This window comes from Nannobrachium achirus, assembly GCF_963921795.1.
Source record: "Nannobrachium achirus genome assembly, chromosome: 13".
Classification (NCBI taxonomy): domain Eukaryota; kingdom Metazoa; phylum Chordata; class Actinopteri; order Myctophiformes; family Myctophidae; genus Nannobrachium; species Nannobrachium achirus.
This window is the reverse complement of record NC_137833.1, coordinates 4,835,027-4,857,588: the sequence shown is the minus strand read 5'-3', so window position 1 is coordinate 4,857,588 and position 22,562 is coordinate 4,835,027. Positions and strand designations below refer to the sequence as shown.

The following is a 22,562-nucleotide window of genomic DNA, read 5'->3' as shown; positions in this document are numbered from 1 at the left end:
AGTCCAACATAATCGAGTAGTGAAGAAATCACCACATACAGAGTAATGTTACCACTACATATACTGTAGCACCCAAGTAATGATAACACCACATACCAAGTAGTGATAGTGCTAGTACGTGATACCCAACCCTTCGATCATTAACCAGAATGAAATTACTAAACTGAATAGCACTATCGCCACATACAAAACCAAGTAGATATCACTTCATTAACAAATTCACAAGTAGTGATATCTACCACAAAAACCTGCATCGCCATTTTGTGACTGATCCACCCACTGATGGGCCAATTAATTACTTTTAACCAGAATAAGAAACCACTTCAGACTCGCGAAACTGTCACTTACGACTGCCGCTTACGACACTCAGCAATCAAATGCCCGACTTTTTTGCAGTAATGACAGACACGCTCTTCTTTTTGTTTCGTAACAGCCTGCTCAGACTGTCTCTGGCCTGACTGTGGTGCGTAATTACGCACGTACCCAACTCTGCGTTGCGCGCTGGGGCTGACTGGAGCTGTATTAAACACGCTCTTGTGGGTTAGAACAAACTCATCGGCAAAAATCGAAGCTTCAGACACAGTGTTGACTCTCTGCTCATTCAGATGAACTGCGATTCGGTCTGGGAGACACCTTTTAAATTCCTCCACCAGCATAAGCTCACGTAAGGTTTTAAAGTCAGTGGCTTTGCTGGCAGCGCACCATCTATCAAAAAGAGCCTCTTTCTCCCTGGAGAACTCAACAAAAGTTTGGTTTGAGCCCTTTGAGTGTTGTCGGAACTTTTGTCTGTATGCCTCAGGCACTAACTCATAAGCTCTCAATATCGTAGTTTTGACCAAATCGTAGCTCATACTGTCTTGTACAGAGAGAGACGCAATAACCTCTTGCGCTTTGCCGTGTAGTTTACATTGAAGTAGGATGGACCAAACATCCTTGGGCCAGCGTAAGGCTGTAGCCACTCTTTCAAATGCCCCAAAATAAGCATCCACTTCAGACTCGCGAAACTGTGGCACTAAACCAATAAACTTGGAAATGTCAAATGGTAACATACCTTGATTTGAGCTGGGAGTGGGGTTGGTTAGGGGAGTGGTTGGCACCGGAGCGGGTGAGGGAGAGACGGGAACAGAATCTTTCTGTGCCATTTCCAACTCGAGCTGGCGAAGTCTGAGCTTTTCCTCTAGCTCAATTTTTCGCATTTCCAACTGAAAAGCTCGGTCGTTTGCCCTGTCCCGTTCTCTCTCATCTCTGTCTCGAACTCGCTCCCGCTCCTCTCTCTCTAGCCGTGCTATACGCACTTTCACCCTGGTTTTAACTGAGACCTTGGATCCGTCTGAATCCGCGGAGTCCGATTCTAGGCCCAGTGCGTTGGGGTCGGGAGCCAATTTCAATGGTGTCTTTTTGGGCTTTGCCTCTGGCTCAGCCACTGCTCCTTTTTCGGACCCCTCAACACCTGCCACCTCATCACCCCCCGGACCAGACTCACCTTGGAGCGGCCTCGGCACAACTTCAGGCACGGCTAGTTCTGGTGGCACCACCAACACCCCTTGATCAACCAACTTAGTAAATAAAAAATCTTTATTTTTTTTTCTTACTAAGCACCTCGTTAACAACGAATCTGAAGTGGTCTGCCATCAGTAATAAGTCATCTTTGCGACAATCGTCGAATTTGCCAATGGTGGGGTCTTTAACGAACTCCTCCAAGTCAAAGTGCACCATTTTTTTGCCGATTAAGCCCACAATTGTTTTAGAACCCGCTTATCAAATACAATAAAAAAACTTGATTCACTTACCAATTGCCTCAGTTAACGAGCCCCCATTAATGTTACATGCCCCGGTCTAGGGGGTAAGGATATGCAACATTAGTAAGGCAAAGGGTAGGTGTAAGAAGTATTTTTATTTATAACTTCCTTTTGGTGAGCATTCAAGGAACAGTTTACAAATAATGAATAAGGAACAAAGGAAAAACAATTAACAATAACTCAAAATATAACTACCATGCAAAGAAAAGAACCAATCAGAAATAACTAACCTATTCTTGTATATTAACCACTAAATAAACTAAACTAGACCAAAACAAAATTACAATAGATTACTAACCTAACATAACTACACTAATCTAAACTATCAAAAAGGAATCTGTTACAAAAAGCTGGCAGTGGTAGTTACATGTTAGCTGAAGGCCACAACCTAGTTGTGGGTTTAAACAAAGTCAAGTTCAAGTTCCCAATGTTCTCAAAGCTCACAAAGTTAAGAATGCTATACGCTAAGCAGTAAGCAGGTTCTACAACGCTAACATGGCAGAGGGAAACTACTACAGAGAGTAGCTCCCAAAGCTGCAGCAGCATGTGAGTGACATTATGCAGGTGGACAGCATGTTTCCCCATGGGCAGGGAGAAACAGACTGACGAGGAGCTCTGGGCTGGCAAGGCTTTTGTAGAGAGGCCCCGCAGGTGATTGGACCAGGTGGAATCAGGGTGTAGCTCTCCATCAAGCTCAGCTCACTCAGGTCTCCTCCAAGTTCAGGTCTCGTCTCCTCCCACTCCAACACAAGGCCAAGACCTAAACTGACACTAGTATGAGTATATGTGGACTCCAACCAATATTGGGAACAATAGTAACGTAATACTAAGGATAACTAGAAAATAGTAATATAGAAAAATAGTAAATTACATAGGGATGTAACAACCCACTCCGTTATTTTCAGCTTCTGAAGCCTTCTCTTTATATGTTTTCTATGATCCTGGCCGTGGACCGGATTTCGCGCCAAAATGACGTAATCTGCATCATCTGTATACGTTGTGTATACGTTGCCCAATCACAACGCCGATCATGCACACATGGTACACTACCGGCCAATCACAGCGCATCTTGAAGTGGAGTCGCCATATTTGTAGTCGCCCGTGTGTCTCTTTACTCAAAAGGTAATCTCGCCTACCAGGCAGGGTGAAGTAGTCCGTTTCTCCGGAATGCCTGAACGCACAGGAACCAGGGACCCCTCTAAAGATAGCTCTCGGCGTTGTGGAGGCAGACGCGGGGGTGTGAAGGTACGAAAAACGGGCGAAAGACGCGAACGCGACCGCGGTTTGCTATAGGGCTACTGACCACTAGTTGAGCATCTTACACAGTATAGCTTTAACAAACATGAAGCATTTAGTTTTTTACAATTATTATGTTTGATTTTGAAATGTCTGTCTGTCCTACCGAGGATAAACTAATCAAACGTGAAGGAGAAAAGATGACCCTGTTCCATCTAAAGCAGTGGTTCTCAATCAGTGGTCCGGGGACCCCCAGTGGTCCTTGAGGGGGTTCCAGGTGGTCCCAAGCTAAATGTTGCTTAATGTTGTTGTAATTGTTAACTTGTTTCTAAACGTTGACCAAAATCTTTGAAGTGCCAGAGCGCTGGATGTGATATCTTAAGAGAAAAAAAATAAAAATAAAAAAACGAAAAAGAAAATAGCCTTCATTTAAATGTAATGTAAGTTAATATGTTGAATGTGTGTTGGTGAGAGTAAAGTGTTGTTCCTCAGGGCTCTGGTTCAGGGTGTTAAAGTAGTGCTCCAGTATTTCAGGTGTTCCACAGGGCTCTGGTTCAGGGTGTTAAAGTAGTGCTCCAGTATGTCTTCAATCTGCTGAGGGTTGTAGTCCATCACCTGGACCACCTGTCCATCCTGGGCTCCTGGGATCATGGCAGACAGACCTTCACACAACACACAACTATTGTTAGCATCAACACCTCTGGAAAGGACTGTCTCCACCATAAGGCTTAAGGGGTTAATCAGTCTAATGGATTCACAAACAATCAATTAACATTTTATTAAAACCAGTTCGAATCTGAAGAAGATGAAAGTTGATACGTCAGACAACCAGCAATTTAATAAAACTAGAGGTTCATTGAACTTCTCTTTGTGACATCATGGTAGTGATGTCATAGTGCAGATGAGCAAATGTAAAGCTAATACAGTTGCACTTAATGACATCACACAATGGCTATCACAATGACTTCACCACCCTGTAATTGTCCTTTAAAACTGAAATGACAAATAAACAATAGTCATTTAGCAACCGCAGGAAGAAACTTTCCCCGAACACGATTGGTGAGAACTACTGATGTTAACTTGGACGGTACGTCTGAACGGAGGCCCAAAGAGATCCTTCCATGCTGCTGTCATAGTGGAGCACAAGGTGTTCTCCTTTGGAGGAGATGACAACAATGACAGAGATCACATTGAGGTTCATGTGTTCAACACTGTGTCTTTGTGCTGGATGAGGTTGTCTCCAGTTACACCTGGAAGAGGAGAACTTCACCTCGATGTTCCCTCCCGTCCCCGCTACCACACAGCTGTGCTGATAGAATATACCATCTACATCTGGGGAGGGCATATTACCAAAACATATAAGAACTTCAACTTTCTTTATGCCTTTGATGTCGACACCCACCTATGGTTTAAACCCAAGATTTCTGGAACCGTTCCAGAGGCGAGGGAGGACCACTCAGCCTGTGTCTTGGGGAAGGTCATGTTTATCCATGGAGGATATGTCCGTATGACTGGATACTATAATGACATCTACAAGATGGACACAAACACAATGGTCTGGTCTTTAATTAACACCAGAGGTACTCCACCGCCTGTTTCAGAATGTCACTCTGCCACCATCATCGGGACAAAGATGTTTGTATTTGGTGGCCGTGTGGGGTACAGTGACACCTACAACAACAAGATCAGAGTGTTTGACACAGAGACCAACTGTTGGCTCAACACGCCTTCAACAAAGCTTCTTCCAGAAGAACGCAGGAGTCATTCAGCATTTGCCTACAATGGAGAGCTGTACATATTTGGTGGCTACAAACTGGGGGGAATGAGATTAAATGATCTGTGGAAATTAAACCCAGAGACCTTCTCCTGGAAGAAAGTTGAGCCCAAAGGAAAAGGCCCCGGTGGGAAGCATAGGATGTGCTGTTGCATGGTGGGAGATCGTGTCATTCTTTTTGGAGGGATTAACAAACCTGATGACCTGTACATCTTAGACTTAAGTCCTAGTCTGAAGACGTTATGCAAGCTAGCTGTTATTCAGTACGGACTGGAGCGGTCTGGACTCCCACACGACATCAGGTGGGAACTGGCAGCCATGACTACCAACAAATAAATTACATATAGGGCGAACATAGCCCCCTGCTCCCCAAGAAAGAAAGAAACAAACAAACAAACAAATGGTAATTCTTCCTGATGAAGGTCTGAACAGACACAGCATTCTCTTCTTCATGGTCACAGCCCAACCCAACTCATAACCCATGCCTAGCGACGGCTGTGTTACCTCAGCAACGATCACTGAAACACAAAGACACATTTCTTTTTTAATGTTTCTTCAATGTTTGAACAGAAACGTTATGTAATGCCTTTGGTCATATGGGTCATTTTCCCTTATTTATTTTTTGATTGATGAACATTGAAATATAATTACAATTTCCATGTCTGCTGAATGTTTACATTTTAAATTTAACTGGGAGGGACCAAATCTTGTTGCGATAGGATTTTCTTTTTTCCTTTTTTTTTTTTTTTTTACATTAACCACTTGCACCCGAGAGGTTTACCGCTACGCTATACGTAATTATGGTTTATCTGGAGGAAGCATATCTGATACTCAGGAGGGGGGGCTGGGGGCAGAATGTAGACTTCAACAGCCTTTTTCATGTGATAATGTGGGCTCTGAGGTGGAGGCTTATGTGTGGCTATTGTCTTGAGGTGATAATTACTTTTTTGTACTTTTTCTGTTTTGTATGGGTCTATGGAGTTAACATTCGTCTAATAGACCCCCAGGTAATGTTATATTATGCAACTATGTCTTCCCTGTGTATTTTTTGTTACATCCTAAAAGCTGAAGCTTCTGAGTCAAAAGGCCCAATTGAAATCTTTATATCACTCCCTCCCCTTTTTACCATTCAACAACACTGGGGGAGTAGCTAATTCAGCTGGGTCACCACTCACCTGGCAACCAGGTATCCTTAATACACAGGTGGGTGTGGCCACATAAAAACATAATTTTAACACTTTCTGTTTTTTTTTTATATATATATAATAATAATAATCTTCCTCCTGATCATTATGTTATAGAAGAGAAAATATCACGGCACAATGTCACAATTGAGCGCTTACTTCCTTCGGTGACCGTGTGTGCCGTGCGTGAGGGAGGGAATAATTATGGTAGATTATACCCTCAGAAAAAAACCTAGAACACACCACTGACCATAGCGTCCCTATTCTGGGTGGAACCTTAGCTGAAATTAACAGATCTCCAAGCTCACAACACATGTTGTGAGCTTGACTTCTCCAGCTTGCCTCTAGCTTGCCTCTAGCTTTTAAGGTAAACTAGAGGCAAGCTCGAGGCAGTCTGCCCTGAGATTGGATTCCCTGGCCGGCTCGTACCAAAGACTAAAACAAATGGTATCCAATTTCTCCCTGGCACAATAGTCTGGGGAATTAGGGATTGAAAATGGTCATTTCCCACAAATCAGTTTAAAAGCGCCACTTTTTGCCCAGATGTAGCCCAGGGCAAACCTTCGGGGTCGCCACAGTGGTCAAATCAAGTTGCTACTTAAAGCATATTATTTTCTGGGTATTTTCTAGCTGTAGTATAGTGTCGATGGGAGTCCAACTTGATTTGGCCGCTGTGGCGACCCCGAAGGTCGTCCGCTTTGGCGCCCTAGCTAAATCATTAGAGCATGCCCTGGGCTACATCTGGGCAAAATGTGGCGCTTTTATACTAATTGGTTCGAAATATCCCTGATTCCCCAGACTAAGGGGTGTATTGGGCTATGTCCCTGTGACATACTTGTGTCCTATTGTCTTGGCGGTGTACTTCAGGGGACAACCCATAAATCCGACATCCCGTTACTCCGACTATGTGGCTTTGCGTGCGGTTAGGGATAGGGTTAGTAACGGGGCGAGTGCCTTATATGCAACAGACACACCTCCAAGTTGCATTCATTTATTAAATTATACTCAATCACATGAACACCACACAACAGCCTGATACAGTAGGTCTTTTTTTTATATTACCTGATGAGAGGATACAGTATGGATGAAATCTAGCTGTGTCCATTACTCCATTCCCCACCCTGACGTAGGACAGTGGATAGGTGTTAATCCAAAGGACAGATTTCCCCTCAGTAATCAATAAAGCTCTGGTCCATAATCTATTGGATAGTGGGGTTGGAGTATGCCAATCATTTCACCTTAGCAAAGAGTTGAGCTTTGTTCAGTAGAAACGTTGGGGTTAAACTTTGTAAAATATGTTATGCTCTATACACATAGAGAGCATTACTTTAGTCGAGGGACAGAACAGATGTACAAGTTATCAATGTGATGCAACGCGACACATTGTATTGTAAGCTTGCAAATCAGTTTTTTTTCTACAAATATCCTGTTGCCTTTTATGGTGTTAAATAGGGCGTGGAAATAAGCAAATGGTCTATATGGCATTTACAAAGTGGGTGATCCACTCAATTCCAGACTCTAGGCTCCCATCATGCATCTCATCACATCAGACTTAACATACACTAAACTGTACGGAAAGTTATGATACCTTTAAGCCTAAATATGGAGATGACCATGATAGTGATGTCATAGTACTAATGAACAAAAGTAAAAACAAACAGATGACAACATATAGACATCATCACACAATGACAACACAATCATGTAGTTCATTTAAAATGAATTGTCAACGAGGCAAAACATCATTTAGCAACGGATCCACCTGTGTGAAACTACTTTCCAGTAATACTATTAAGCAACGTTGATTGAAGGGGTTTCTGATGTGTGAACTGTTTCGTTGGACGGTACGTCTGAACGGAGGCCCAAAGAGATCCTTCCATGCTGCTGTCACAGTGGAGCACAAGGTGTTCTGCTTTGGAGGAGATGACAACAATGACAGAGAACACATTGAGGTTCATCTCTTCAACACTGTGTCTTTGCGCTGGATGATGTTGTCCCCAGTTACACCTGGAAGAGGAGAACTTCACCTTGAGGTTCCCTCCCGTCGCTGCTACCACACAGCTGTGCTGATAGAATATACCATCTACATCTGGGGAGGGCGTATTACCGAAACAAAAGAGAACTGCAACTTACTTTATGCATTTGATGTCGACACCCACCGATGGTTTAAACCCAAGATTTCTGGAACCGTTCCAGAGACGAGGGAGGACCACTCAGCCTGTGTCTTGGGGAAGGTCATGTTTATCCATGGAGGATATGTCCGATGACTGGATACTATAATGACATCTACAAGATGGACCTAAACACAACGGTATGGTCTTTAATTAACACCAGAGGTACTCCACCGCCTGTTTTCAGAATGTCACTCTGCCACCATCATCGGGACAAAGATGTTTGTATTTGGTGGCCGTGGGGGGTACAGTGACACCTACAACAACAAGATCAGAGTGTTTGACACAGAGAGCAACTGTTGGCTCAACACGCCTTCAACACAGCTTCTTCCAGAAGAACGCAGGAGTCATTCAGCATTTGCCTACAATGGAGAGCTGTACATATTTGGTGGTTACACATTTGGAACGAGATTAAACGATCTGTGGAAATTAAACCCAGAGACCTGCTCCTGGAAGAAGGTTGAGCGCAAAGGAAAAGACCCCGGTGGGAAGCATAGGATGTGCTGTTGCAAGGTGGGAGATCGTGTCATACTTTTTGGAGGATTTGAAAAACCTAATGACCTGTACATCTTAGACTTAAGTCCTAGTCTAAAGACGTTATGCAAGCTAACTGTTATTCAGTACGGACTGGAGCGGTCTGGACTCCCACACAACATCAGGTGGGAACTGGCAGCCATGACTACCAACAAATAAATGACATATATGGCGAACATAGCCCCCTGCTCCCCAAGAAAGAAACAAACAAACAAATGGTAATTCTTCCTGATGAAGGTGTGAACAGACACAGGATTCTCTTCTTCATGGTCACAGCCCGACCCAACGCATAACCCATGCCTAGCGACGGCTGCGTTACCTCAGCAACGATCACGATCAACGAAACACAAAGACAAAAAACAACTTTTAATGTTTCTTCCATGTTTGAACAGAAACGTTATGTAATGCCTTTGGTCATATGGGTCATTTTCCCTTATATATTTTTTGATTGATGAACATTGAAATATAATTAAAATGTCCTTGTCTGCTGAACGTTTACATTTTAAATTGAACTGGGAGGGACCAAATCTTTTTGCGATAGGATTTTCTTTTTTCCTTTATTTCTTTTTTACATTAACCACTTGCACCCGAGAGGTTTACCGCTACGCTATACGTAATTATGTAGTATCTGGAGGAAGCGTATCTGATACACAGGATGGGGTGCTGGGGGCAGAATGTAGACTTCAACAGCCTTTTTTCATGTGATAATGTGGGGTCTGAGGTGAGGCTTATGTGTTGCTTGGGTGTCTTGAGGTGATAATGACCGCTGGCTGTTGGAGTTTACCTACTTGTAGAGGTGGTGCCATATTTTTGTACTTTTCCTGTTTTGTATGTGTCTATGGAGTTAACATTACTCTAATTATTCCATGGGCCATACGAGATGTCGGTATCTGAAAGGTGGCAAAGGTTATCATGCATTTTTGAAAAGCTCTATATCTGTAGATTATAATTTGGTATGATAACCCTTTCTGAGACGCAGCTAAATTGGTGTTATCAGCTGCTAGAGTTGGTGTCCCATTAACTTTACATTACAGGGGAAAAAAGCAAAACATTAATCTGCTTTAAGTAACATATGAGGGGTCTAGGGGGTTTTCATGATTCTGAATCCATTGCAAGCATCCGTTTTGCACAAAAAAAAACATTCCATGGGCTAAAACGGCCCCGGGGCTGTTTTTTAGCCCAAGGAATGTTTTTTGTGCAAAACGGATGCTTGCAATGGTATGTCTGTCTGTCCCACCGAGGATAAACTAATCAAACGTGAAGGAGAAAAGAAAGCAGTGGTTCTCAATCAGTGGTCCGGGGACCCCCAGTGGTCCTTGAGGGGGTTCCAGGTGGTCCCAAGCGAAATGTTGTTTAATTTTGTTGTAATTGTTAACTTGTTTCTAAACGTTGAACTGCCAGAGCGCTGGATGTGATTTCTTAAGAGAAACTAAAAAAAGAAAAGAAAAACGAAAAAGAAAAGAGGCTTCATGAGTTGATGTGTTGAATGTGTGTTGGTGAGTAGTGTGGTGTTCCACAGGGCTCTGGTTCAGGGTGTTAGAGTAGTGCTCCAGTATTTCAGGTGTTCCACAGGGCTCTGGATCAGGGTGTTAAAGTAGTGCTCCAGTATGTCTTCAATCTGCTGAGGGTTGTAGTCCATCACCTGGACCACATGTCCATCCTGGGATCATGGCAGACAGACCTACACACAACACACAACTATTGTTAGCATCCACACCTGTGGAGAGGACCGTCTCCACCATAGGGCTTAAGGATTTTATAGGCTAATGGATACAAAAAAACAATCAATTAAAATTGTTTTGGTTGATTAATTATTTCTACTTGTCTGAATCTGACCTCCCCCAAAAATGAAGATGACGGTAGATCAAGGTAGTGATTACTTAAAGGGATAAGAAACCCCGCCTCTAATTTGTTTTATGGGATTTCAGAACATGAAAAGATTTCAAAAATGTAGGCGTAGTTATCTGCCGTTGTGGGGGGAGGGGGCGGAGTAATGCGTCTTGTAACAGAAAGAGACAGACCGAAGCTGTCAGCAGTGGGCACTTGTTGCTTTTCCATTTCGGAAACATTTTTTAAAACCAGCCATTGGAGGTGTAAAAAGTATAAAGATTCGGCAACTCCATGTTCTGTAACCAATTAAAATGTGCAGGTATTTTACAAACAAGCTCTCTGAGCTTTTATCCATGGACACACTTTCTCCAGGTCTGGACCACGAAACCAGTGAAGAATGGACGCTAGGCTCGCTATTTGCTGTGTAGTGTGTGTGTGTGTGTGTGTGTGTGTGTGTGTGTGTGTGTGTGTGTGTGTGTGTGTGTGTGTGTCGTGACAGTGCGCTCGCACACACAACGTCCACACACACGAAAACTAGCAGATCTACAAGCTCACAACGCGTCGCGTCGCGACGCGTTGTGAGCTTATATATTAGCTATGTAGCTATGTAGCCTAGCTAACAGCCGTAGCAGCAATAGCTTCTCATGTAAACACGTTGGTTTCGGCTCTACGGCTATTAGCTAGGCTACATACATAGCCGATATACAAGCTCACAAGGCGTCGCTTTCGCGACGCGTTGTGAGCTTGTAGATCTGCTATTTTCCGTGTGTGGACGTTGTGTGTGTGCGTGCACCGTCACGACACACACACACACACACACACACACACACACACACACACACACACACACACACACACACACACACACACACACACACACACACACAGGCTACTACACTACACAGAAAATAACACAGGCACCACACAGTGTAACTGTCTGTTGACAGCGCCTGCTCTTCTCTCTGGCTGAAACAAGCATACAGTGAAACCACGTCCCCCCCTTGATACGACTCTGTAAAACAAACGTTAATATTAATTAGATATGCCTACATCACGTTACACCACAGAACAGTGATAGCTAATATTTAATGAGTGGCGCGAAATATTTCTTTTTGACCTAGAAACTGGAAGTACACAGAAATAGCTACAGAGACTCAGAGACTCATTGATATAATATATATTTATAGAAAAAGTGATTTTGTGTTTCATGGACCTTTAATGGCTTTCATTTTCTTCAGAGTCAAAACCAGTTTTGAATCTGAAGAAGATGAAAGCTAATACAGTTTCACTTAATGACATCACACAATGGCTATCACAATGACATCATCACAACCCTGTAATTGTCCTTTAAAACTGAAATGACAAATACACTTTACAAACATTCAGCAACAGCTAGAATAAACTTTCCTTGAACAAGATTGGTGAGAACTACTGATGTTAACTTGGACGGTACGTCTGAACGGAGGCCAAAAGAGATCCTTCCATGCTGCTGTCACAGTGGAGCACAAGGTGTTCTCCTTTGGAGGAGATGACAACAATGACAGAGATCACATTCAGGTTCATGTCTTCAACACTGTGTCTTTGTGCTGGATGAGGTTGTCCCCTGTTACACCTGGGAGAGGAGAACTTCACCTTGAGGTTCCCACCTGTCGCTGCTACCACACAGCTGTGCTGATAGAATATACCATCTACATCTGGGGAGGGCTTATTATCAAAACATATAAGAACTGCAACTTGCTTTATGCATTTGATGTCGACACCCACAGGTGGTTAAAGCCCAAGGTTTCTGGAACTGTTCCAAGGGCGAGGGAGGACCACTCAGCCTGTGTCTTGGGGAAGGTCATGTTTATCCATGGAGGACATTACCACCCTGTGACTGCATACTATAATGACATCTACAAGATGGACACAAACACAATGGTCTGGTCTTTAATTAACACCAGAGGTACTCCACCGCCTGTTTCAGAATGTCACTCTGCCACCATCATCGGGACAAAGATGTTTGTATTTGGTGGCTGTGGGGGGTACAGTTACACTTACAACAACAAGATCAGAGTGTTTGACACAGAGAGCAACTGTTGGCTCAACACGCCTTCAACACAGCTTCTTCCAGAAGAACGCAGGAGTCATTCAGCATTTGCCTACAATGGAGAGCTGTACATATTTGGTGGCTACATTCTGGGGGGAATGAGATTAAATGATCTGTGGAAATTAAACCCAGAGACCTTCTCCTGGAAGAAGCTTGAGCCCAAAGGAAAAGGCCCCGGTGGGAAGCATAGGATGTGCTGTTGCATGGTGGGAGATCGTGTCATTCTTTTTGGAGGGATTAACAAACCTGGTGACCTGTACATCTTAGACTTAAGTCCTAGTCTGAAGACGTTATGCAAGCTAGCTGTTATTCAGTACGGACTGGAGCGGTCTGGACTCCCACACGACATCAGGTGGGAACTGGCAGCCATGACTACCAACAAATAAAATAACATATATGGCGAACATAGCCCCCTGCTTCCCAAGAAAGAAACCAACAAACAAACAAACAAACAAACAAACAAATGGTAATTCATCCTGATGAAGGTGTGAACAGACACAGGATTCTTTTCTTCATGGTCACAGCCCGACCCACCTCATAACCCACGCCTAGCGACGGCTGCGTTACCTCAGCAACGATCACTGAAACACAAAGACAAAAAAATGGTCAATGGTCTTCCCGGAGTATTTTTGGTTACTTCTTGAAAAATGAAAGCCGCTAAGTCAAAAGGCCTAGTTGAAATATACCGATAGAATGACATTCCTTCTGCCCTTTTTTTTGTCCTTCTTTATTTTAAGAGGGCTCCAGTATTTCAGGTGTTCCACAGGGCTCTGGTTCAGGGTGTTAAAGTAGTGCTCCAGTATTTCAGGTGTTCCACAGGGCTCTGGTTCAGGGTGTTAGAGTAGTGCTCCAGTATGTCTTCAATCTGCTGAGGGTTGTAGTCCATCACCTGGACCACATGTCCATCCTGGGATCATGGCAGACAGACCTACACACAACACACAACTATTGTTAGCATCAACACCGGAGGAGAGGACCGTCTCCACCATAGGGTTTAAGGGGTTAATCAGACTAATGGATTTACTTAGTTATACAATCTCACTTAACATTATATCGTGATGATTCGGTGACAGAAATGTATGTGCTAAAGAAGATCTAGACTGTTCGAAAAAAAGAATTGATAGAGTAATAGTAGAAAAAGCTCAGAAATCAATTCCACAACCTTTTCATGACTGTCTCTCAATATGAACCAGGTGGGTTATCCACATAATTATAGTCTTTAGGCTCCCTTAAAGGTTAAAGGTTCTACACCATGCACTTAAAAATAATTTATATAACATTGTTTGTGTCCCAAATTTTTTTTTGCAAAAGGTTTGAGGCTAAATTACCACTCCCTCCTGTCATTTCTGCCTGGTTTTCAGAGCATTTTCAGCTGTCCTGAGTGGGAGGACTGCACTATTGAGCCACTTTTGGCCCCACACTTCTCCCCACCTCCTGCTCAGCAGGCCTGAAACCAGTTCCTTTCCCCTCCATCAGGCGCCCCGGCTGGCCAGGGGGAGGCATTATTGAAACCAGGATTACTGCATGTGTTTGTGAGGGTATCAACTCTAGGAGACAAGGGGAGAACATGCAAACTACAAACAGAAAGGCCCTATTGCCAACCCCACCTAGGGTGTGGGCGCTGATGATGCGGAGGGAGGAAAACGCCCCAGCACCCACAGCGTCCCCCGGCGGGAATCAAATCCAGGACCTTCTAGCTGTGAGGCAAAGCGCTAACTACTGCGCCACCCTGCCCCCGGATATTTCTTAAACATTTGATAAATCTTGAAAAATCTTCCCAGGCAGAAAATATTTTCAGGTGGGGATCTGCAGAATGCGTGTCAATTTGGGGGTCCTTGACAGGAAAAGGTTTTGGAACCACTGCTTTAGACTAGTTTTCAACAGCTCTGAAAATTGCATCCCAACCCAAAATGACCCAGTTGAGTTGAAGCCCAAGCCCAGCGGTGGCAAGCTGACACTGACACAAACGATAAGATCAAGCAGAACAAGACACTGGTATGGAACTCCTGGTTTACTGGGACGGGGTTCAATTCCCTGCGGTGTCCTGCTGTCAGATAGTTGTCTGTATGTAGTTCTCATGTTGTCTATCAAACTGTGTGATCTAATATAGTTATTGCTAACTATCATACATCATCCCTGTTTGACTCTGTATTACAGATGGTGTGAAATTAGTCCAGCTTGTAGATCAGCTAATGTTTGACTCTGTGTGTGAATGTACTGTACCTCAGATCAGTGTCTCCTCCCTGTGTGAATGTACTGTACCTCAGATCAGTGTCTCCTCACTGTGTGAATGTACTGTACCTCAGATCCGTGTCTCCCTGTGTGAACCCTGACCCTGATTCAAAATTCCAGCTACTTGTGAGCGAATTTCTGTGCGATAACACACAAAAAAAAGGTTTTACGCGCCCATATTTTAGTATGTTGTATAGCTCGCCAAGACGAACGCGTGGATATGAGTTTAACTCATTTTCTTTTGGGGGGTCTTTAAAACCCCCCAAAAGACAAAAGACTATAGTATGTCGTCAAAACAAAGATTTAAGTCTTAATTTTTCGATAGTGCCCATCTTTGAGTATGTTGTATAGCTCGTCGAGACGAACGTGTGGATGTGTGAAACATTGCTGTGCGACACCTGGAACCCTACTTTTTTAGCAATGTTTTTCTACTTTCTTCTTAATTCTAAACCTAACCCAAGATTGATCACAGTGCCCATCTTTTAGTCTGTTATATAGCTCGCTAAGACAAAAACGTGGATATGAGTTTAGTTAATTTTTTTCAGATTGTCTTAAAAACCCCCAAAATTACATAAGACTATAGATAGTATGTGGTCAAAACATAGATTTTAAGTCTTAAATTTCCGACCCCAGGAACCCTACTTTTTTTTTGACAAATGCTAATGCTAACAAATGCTAATGCTAACAACTGCTAATGCTAACAAATGCTAATGCTAACACCAACCGCTACACAAGGTTGCACACACTTAGCGAGCTGCAGGCACACTTAAAATGTCTTAGAAATTTTCTCCGTAATTCTAAATCTAATCCTAGATTTTTCAAAGTGCGATAGCTCTTCGAGACGAACGCGTGGATATGAAATTAATTCATTTTTTTCAGATTGTCTTCAAAACCCCCAAAATTACATAAGGCTATAGTAAGGCGTCAAAACATAGATTTTAAGTCTTAAATTTCCGATAGTGCCTATCTTTTGGTATGTTGTATAGCTCGTCGAGAGAACGTGTGGATGTGTGACACGTTGCTTTGCGACCCCTGGAACCCTATTTTTTTTGACAAAAGCAATCCTAGATTTTTCAAAGTGCGATAACTCGGAAACCAATAGGTTTTAAGCGCCTGTCTCTTAGTATGTTGTATAGCTCTTCGAGACGAACGTGTGGATATGAAATTAATTCATTTTTTTTAGATTGTCTTCAAAACCCCCAAAATTACATATAGCTCTTCGAGACGAACGCGTGGATATGAAATTAATTCATTTCTTTCAGATTGTCTTCAAAACCCCCAAAATTACATAAGGCTATAGTAAGGCGTCAAAACATAGATTTTAAGTCTTACATTTTCGATAGTGCCTTTCTTTTGGTATGTTGTATAACTCGCCGAGACGAACATGTGGATGTGTGACACATTGCTGTGCGACCCCTGGAACCCTACTTTTTGTCGACAAATGCAATCCTAGATTTTTCAATGTGCAATAACTCAGAAACCAATAGGTTTTAAGCCCCTGTCTCTTAGTATGTTGTATAGCTCTTCGAGACGAACGCGTGGATATGAAATTAATTCATTTTTTTCAGATTGTCTTCAAAACCCCCAAAATTACATAAGGCTCTTTATAGTAAGGCGTCAAAACATAGATTTTAAGTCTTACATTTTCGATAGTGCCTTTCTTTTGGTATGTTGTGTAGCTCGCCGAGACGAACGTGTGGATGTGTGACACATTGCTGTGCGACCCCTGGAACCCTACTTTTTGTCGACAAATGCAATCCTAGATTTTTCAATGTGCAATAACTCAGAAACCAATAGGTTTTAAGCGCCTGTCTCTTAGTATGTTGTATAGCTCTTCGAGAAAAACGCGTGGATATGAAATTAATTCATTTTTTTTAGATTGTCTTCAAAACCCCCAAAATTACATAAGGCTATAGTAAGGCGTCAAAACATAGATTTTAAGTCTTACGTTTTCGATAGTGCCTTTCTTTTGGTAAGTTGTATAGCTCGTCGAGAGGAACGTGTGGATGTGTGACACATTGCTGTGCGACCCCTGGAACCCTACTTTTTGTCAACAAATGCAATCCTAGATTTTTCAAAGTGCGATAACTCGGAAACCAATAGGTTTTAAGCGCCTGTCTCTTAGTATGTTGTATAGCTCTTCGAGACGAACGTGTGGATATGAAATTAATTAATTTTTTTTAGATTGTCTTCAAAACCGCCAAAATTACATAAGGCTATAGTAAGGCGTCAAAACATAGATTTTAAGTCTTACATTTTCGATAGTGCCTTTCTTTTGGTATGTTCTGTAGCTCGTCGAGACGAACGTGTGGATGTGTGACACATTGCTGTGCGACCCCTGGAACCCTACTTTTTGTCGACAAATGCAATCCGATTGTCTTCAAAACCCCCAAAATTACATAAGGCTATAGTAAATAAATTTTCCGATAGCTCGGAAACCAATAGGTTTTAAGCGCCTGTCTCTTAGTATGTTGTATAGCTCTTCGAGACGAACGCGTGGATATGAAATTAATTCATTTTTTTTAGATTGTCTTCAAAACCCCCAAAATTACATAAGGCTATAGTAAGGCATCAAAACATAGATTTTAAGTTTTACATTTTCGATAGTGCCTTTCTTTTGGTATGTTGTATAGCTCGTCGAGGCGAACGTGTGGATGTGTGACACATTGCTGTCCGACCCCTGGAACCCTACTTTTTGTCGACAAATGCAATCCTAGATTTTTCAAAGTGCGTTAGCTCGGAAACCAATAGGTTTTAAGCGCCTGTCTCTTAGTATGTTGTATAGCTCTTCGAGACGAACGCGTGGATATGAAATTAATAAAAATAATCAGATTGTCTTCAAAACCCCCAAAATTACATAAGGCTATAGTAAATACATTTTCCGATAGCTCGGAAACCAATAGGTTTTAAGCGCCTGTCTCTTAGTATGTTGTATAGCTCTTCGAGACGAACGCGTGGATATGAAATTAATTCATTTTTTTAGATTGTCTTCAAAACCCCCAAAATTACAAGGCGTCAAAACATCGATTTTAAGTCTTACATTTTCGATAGTGCCTTTCTTTTGGTATGTTGTATAGCTCGCCGAGACGAACGTGTGGATGTGTGACACATTGCTGTGCGACCCCTGGAACCCTACTTTTTGTCGACAAATGCAATCCTAGATTTTTCAAAGTGCGATAACACGGAAACCAATAGGTTTTAAGCGCCTGTCTCTTAGTATGTTGTATAGCTCTTCGAGACGAACGCGTGGATATGAAATTAATAAATTTTTTTTAGATTGTCTTCAAAACCCCCAAAATTACATAAGGCTATAGTAAGGCGTCAAAACATCGATTTTAAGTCTTAAATTTTCGATAGTGCCTTTCTTTTGGTATGTTGTATAGCTCGTCGAGACGAACGTGTGGATGTGTGACACATTGCTGTGCGACCCCTGGAACCCTACTTTTTGTCGACAAATGCAATCCTAGATTTTTCAATGTGCGATAACTCGGAAACCAATAGGTTTTAAGCGCCTGTCTCTTAGTATGTTAGCTCTTCGAGACGAACGCGTGGATATGAAATTAATTAAAAAAAATCAGATTGTCTTCAAAACCCCCAAAATTACATAAGGCTATAGTAAGGCGTCAAAACATAGATTTTAAGTCTTACATTTTCGATAGTGCCTTTCTTTTGGTATGTTGTATAGCTCGTCGAGACGAACGTGTGGATGTGTGACACATTGCTGTGCGACCCCTGGAACCCTACTTTTTGTCGACAAATGCAATCCTAGATTTTTCAATGTGCGATAACTCGGAAACCAATAGGTTTTAAGCGCCTGTTTCTTAGTATGTTGTATAGCTCTTCGAGACGAACGCGTGGATATGAAATTAATAAAAAAAAAACAGATTGTCTTCAAAACCCCCAAAATTACATAAGGCAAGGTAAGGCGTCAAAACATAGATTTTAAGTCTTACATTTTCGATAGTGCCTTTCTTTTGGTATGTTGTATAGCTCGTCGAGGCGAACGTGTGGATGTGTGACACATTGCTGTGCGACCCCTGGAACCCTACTTTTTGTCGTCAAATGCAATCCTAGATTTTTCAAAGTGCGTTAGCTCGGAAACCAATAGGTTTTAAGCGCCTGTCTCTTAGTATGTTGTATAGCTCTTCGAGACGAACGCGTGGATATGAAATTAATAATTTTTTTTCAGATTGTCTTCAAAACCCCCAAAATTACATAAGGCTATAGTAAATAAATTTTCCGATAGCTCGGAAACCAATAGGTTTTAAGCGCCTGTCTCTTAGTATGTTGTATAGCTCTTCGAGACGAACACGTGGATATGAAATTAATTCATTTTTTTTAGATTGTCTTCAAAACCCCCAAAATTACATAAGGCTATAGTAAGGCGTCAAAACATCGATTTTAAGTCTTAAACTTTCGATAGTGCCTTTCTTTTGGTATGTTGTATAGCTCGTCGAGACGAACGTGTGGATGTGTGACACATTGCTGTGCGACCCCTGGAACCCTACTTTTTGTCGACAAATGCAATCCTAGATTTTTCAATGTGCGATAACTCGGAAACCAATAGGTTTTAAGCGCCTGTCTCTTAGTATGTTGTATAGCTCTTCGAGACAAACGCGTGGATATGAAATTAATTAAAAAAAATCAGATTGTCTTCAAAACCCCCAAAATTACATAAGGCTATAGTAAGGCGTCAAAACATAGATTTTAAGTCTTACATTTTCGATAGTGCCTTTCTTTTGGCATGTTGTATAGCTCGTCGACACGAACGTGTGGATGTGTGACACATTGCTGTGCGACCCCTGGAACCCTACTTTTTGTCGACAAATGCAATCCTAGATTTTTCAATGTGCGATAACTCGGAAACCAATAGGTTTTAAGCGCCTGTCTCTTAGTATGTTGTATAGCTCTTCGAGACGAACGCGTGGATATGAAATTAATTCATTTTTTTCAGATTGTCTTCAAAACCCCCAAAATTACATAAGGCTATAGTAAGGCGTCAAAACATAGATTTTAAGTCTTACATTTTCGATAGTGCCTTTCTTTTGGTATGTTGTATAGCTCGTCGAGACGAACGTGTGGATGTGTGACACATTGCTGTGCGACCCCTGGAACCCTACTTTTTGTCGACAAATGCAATCCTAGATTTTTCAATGTGCGATAACTCGGAAACCAATAGGTTTTAAGCGCCTGTCTCTTAGTATGTTGTATAGCTCTTCGAGACGAACGCGTGGATATGAAATTAATAAAAAAAAAACGATTGTCTTCAAAACCCCCAAAATTACATAAGGCAAGGTAAGGCGTCAAAACATAGATTTTAAGTCTTACATTTTCGATAGTGCCTTTCTTTTGGTATGTTGTATAGCTCGTCGAGACGAACGTGTGGATGTGTGACACATTGCTGTGCGACCCCTGGAACCCTACTTTTTGTCGACAAATGCAATCCTAGATTTTTCAATGTGCGATAACTCGGAAACCAATAGGTTTTAAGCGCCTGTCTCTTAGTATGTTGTATAGCTCTTCGAGACGAACGCGTGGATATGAAATTAATTCATTTTTTTCAGATTGTCTTCAAAACTCCCAAAATTACATGTAAGGCATCAAAACATAGATTTTAAGTCTTACATTTTCGATAGTGCCTTTCTTTTGGTATGTTGTATAGCTCGTCGAGGCGAACGTGTGGATGTGTGACACATTGCTGTGCGACCCCTGGAACCCTACTTTTTGTCGTCAAATGCAATCCTAGATTTTTCAAAGTGCGTTAGCTCGGAAACCAATAGGTTTTAAGCGCCTGTCTCTTAGTATGTTGTATAGCTCTTCGAGACGAACGCGTGGATATGAAATTAATAATTTTTTTTCAGATTGTCTTCAAAACCCCCAAAATTACATAAGGCTATAGTAAGGCGTCAAAACATAGATTTTAAGTCTTACATTTTCGATAGTGCCTTTCTTTTGGCATGTTGTATAGCTCGTCGACACGAACGTGTGGATGTGTGACACATTGCTGTGCGACCCCTGGAACCCTACTTTTTGTCGACAAATGCAATCCTAGATTTTTCAATGTGCGATAACTCGGAAACCAATAGGTTTTAAGCGCCTGTCTCTTAGTATGTTGTATAGCTCTTCGAGACGAACGCGTGGATATGAAATTAATTCATTTTTTTCAGATTGTCTTCAAAACCCCCAAAATTACATAAGGCTATATATAGTAAGGCGTCAAAACATAGATTTTAAGTCTTACATTTTCGATAGTGCCTTTCTTTTGGTATGTTGTATAGCTCGTCGAGACGAACGTGTGGATGTGTGACACATTGCTGTGCGACCCCTGGAACCCTACTTTTTGTCGTCAAATGCAATCCTAGATTTTTCAAAGTGCGTTAGCTCGGAAACCAATAGGTTTTAAGCGCCTGTCTCTTAGTATGTTGTATAGCTCTTCGAGACGAACACGTGGATATGAAATTAATTCATTTTTTTTAGATTGTCTTCAAAACCCCCAAAATTACATAAGGCTATAGTAAGGCGTCAAAACATCGATTTTAAGTCTTAAACTTTCGATAGTGCCTTTCTTTTGGTATGTTGTATAGCTCGTCGAGACGAACGTGTGGATGTGTGACACATTGCTGTGCGACCCCTGGAACCCTACTTTTTGTCGACAAATGCAATCCTAGATTTTTCAATGTGCGATAACTCGGAAACCAATAGGTTTTAAGCGCCTGTCTCTTAGTATGTTGTATAGCTCTTCGAGACAAACACGTGGATATGAAATTAATAAAAAAAAATCAGATTGTCTTCAAAACCCCCAAAATTACATAAGGCTATAGTAAGGCGTCAAAACATAGATTTTAAGTCTTACATTTTCGATAGTGCCTTTCTTTTGGCATGTTGTATAGCTCGTCGACACGAACGTGTGGATGTGTGACACATTGCTGTGCGACCCCTGGAACCCTACTTTTTGTCGACAAATGCAATCCTAGATTTTTCAATGTGCGATAACTCGGAAACCAATAGGTTTTAAGCGCCTGTCTCTTAGTATGTTGTATAGCTCTTCGAGACGAACGCGTGGATATGAAATTAATTCATTTTTTTCAGATTGTCTTCAAAACCCCCAAAATTACATAAGGCTATAGTAAGGCGTCAAAACATAGATTTTAAGTCTTACATTTTCGATAGTGCCTTTATTTTGGTATGTTGTATAGCTCGTCGAGACGAACGTGTGGATGTGTGACACATTGCTGTGCGACCCCTGGAACCCTACTTTTTGTCGACAAATGCAATCCTAGATTTTTCAATGTGCGATAACTCGGAAACCAATAGGTTTTAAGCGCCTGTCTCTTAGTATGTTGTATAGCTCTTCGAGACGAACGCGTGGATATGAAATTAATAATTTTTTTTCAGATTGTCTTCAAAACCCCCAAAATTACATAAGGCTATATATAGTAAGGCGTCAAAACATAGATTTTAAGTCTTACATTTTCGATAGTGCCTTTCTTTTGGTATGTTGTATAACTCGCCGAGACGAACATGTGGATGTGTGACACATTGCTGTGCGACCCCTGGAACCCTACTTTTTGTCGACAAATGCAATCCTAGATTTTTCAATGTGCAATAACTCAGAAACCAATAGGTTTTAAGCCCCTGTCTCTTAGTATGTTGTATAGCTCTTCGAGACGAACGCGTGGATATGAAATTAATTCATTTTTTTCAGATTGTCTT

At 41.9% G+C, this 22,562-nt stretch overlaps 2 protein-coding genes across 2 annotated transcripts; both read left to right on the top strand.

Annotated features, from left to right (window-relative positions):
* Positions 1-4,107: 4,107 nt before the first annotated feature.
* On the top strand, positions 4,108-5,145 carry LOC308296751 (kelch domain-containing protein 3-like; the record flags this gene model as incomplete). The annotated part of the gene is made up of 1 exon (XM_080740078.1): positions 4,108-5,145. The coding sequence occupies one exon, from the start codon at positions 4,108-4,110 to the stop codon at positions 5,143-5,145; it is 1,038 nt and encodes a 345-aa protein (XP_080596204.1).
* Positions 5,146-11,962: 6,817 nt separating this feature from the next.
* On the top strand, positions 11,963-13,003 carry LOC308296750 (kelch domain-containing protein 3-like; the record flags this gene model as incomplete). Its single annotated transcript, XM_080740077.1, has 1 exon — positions 11,963-13,003. The coding sequence occupies one exon, from the start codon at positions 11,963-11,965 to the stop codon at positions 13,001-13,003; it is 1,041 nt and encodes a 346-aa protein (XP_080596203.1).
* Between the last annotated feature and the right edge of the window lie 9,559 nt (positions 13,004-22,562).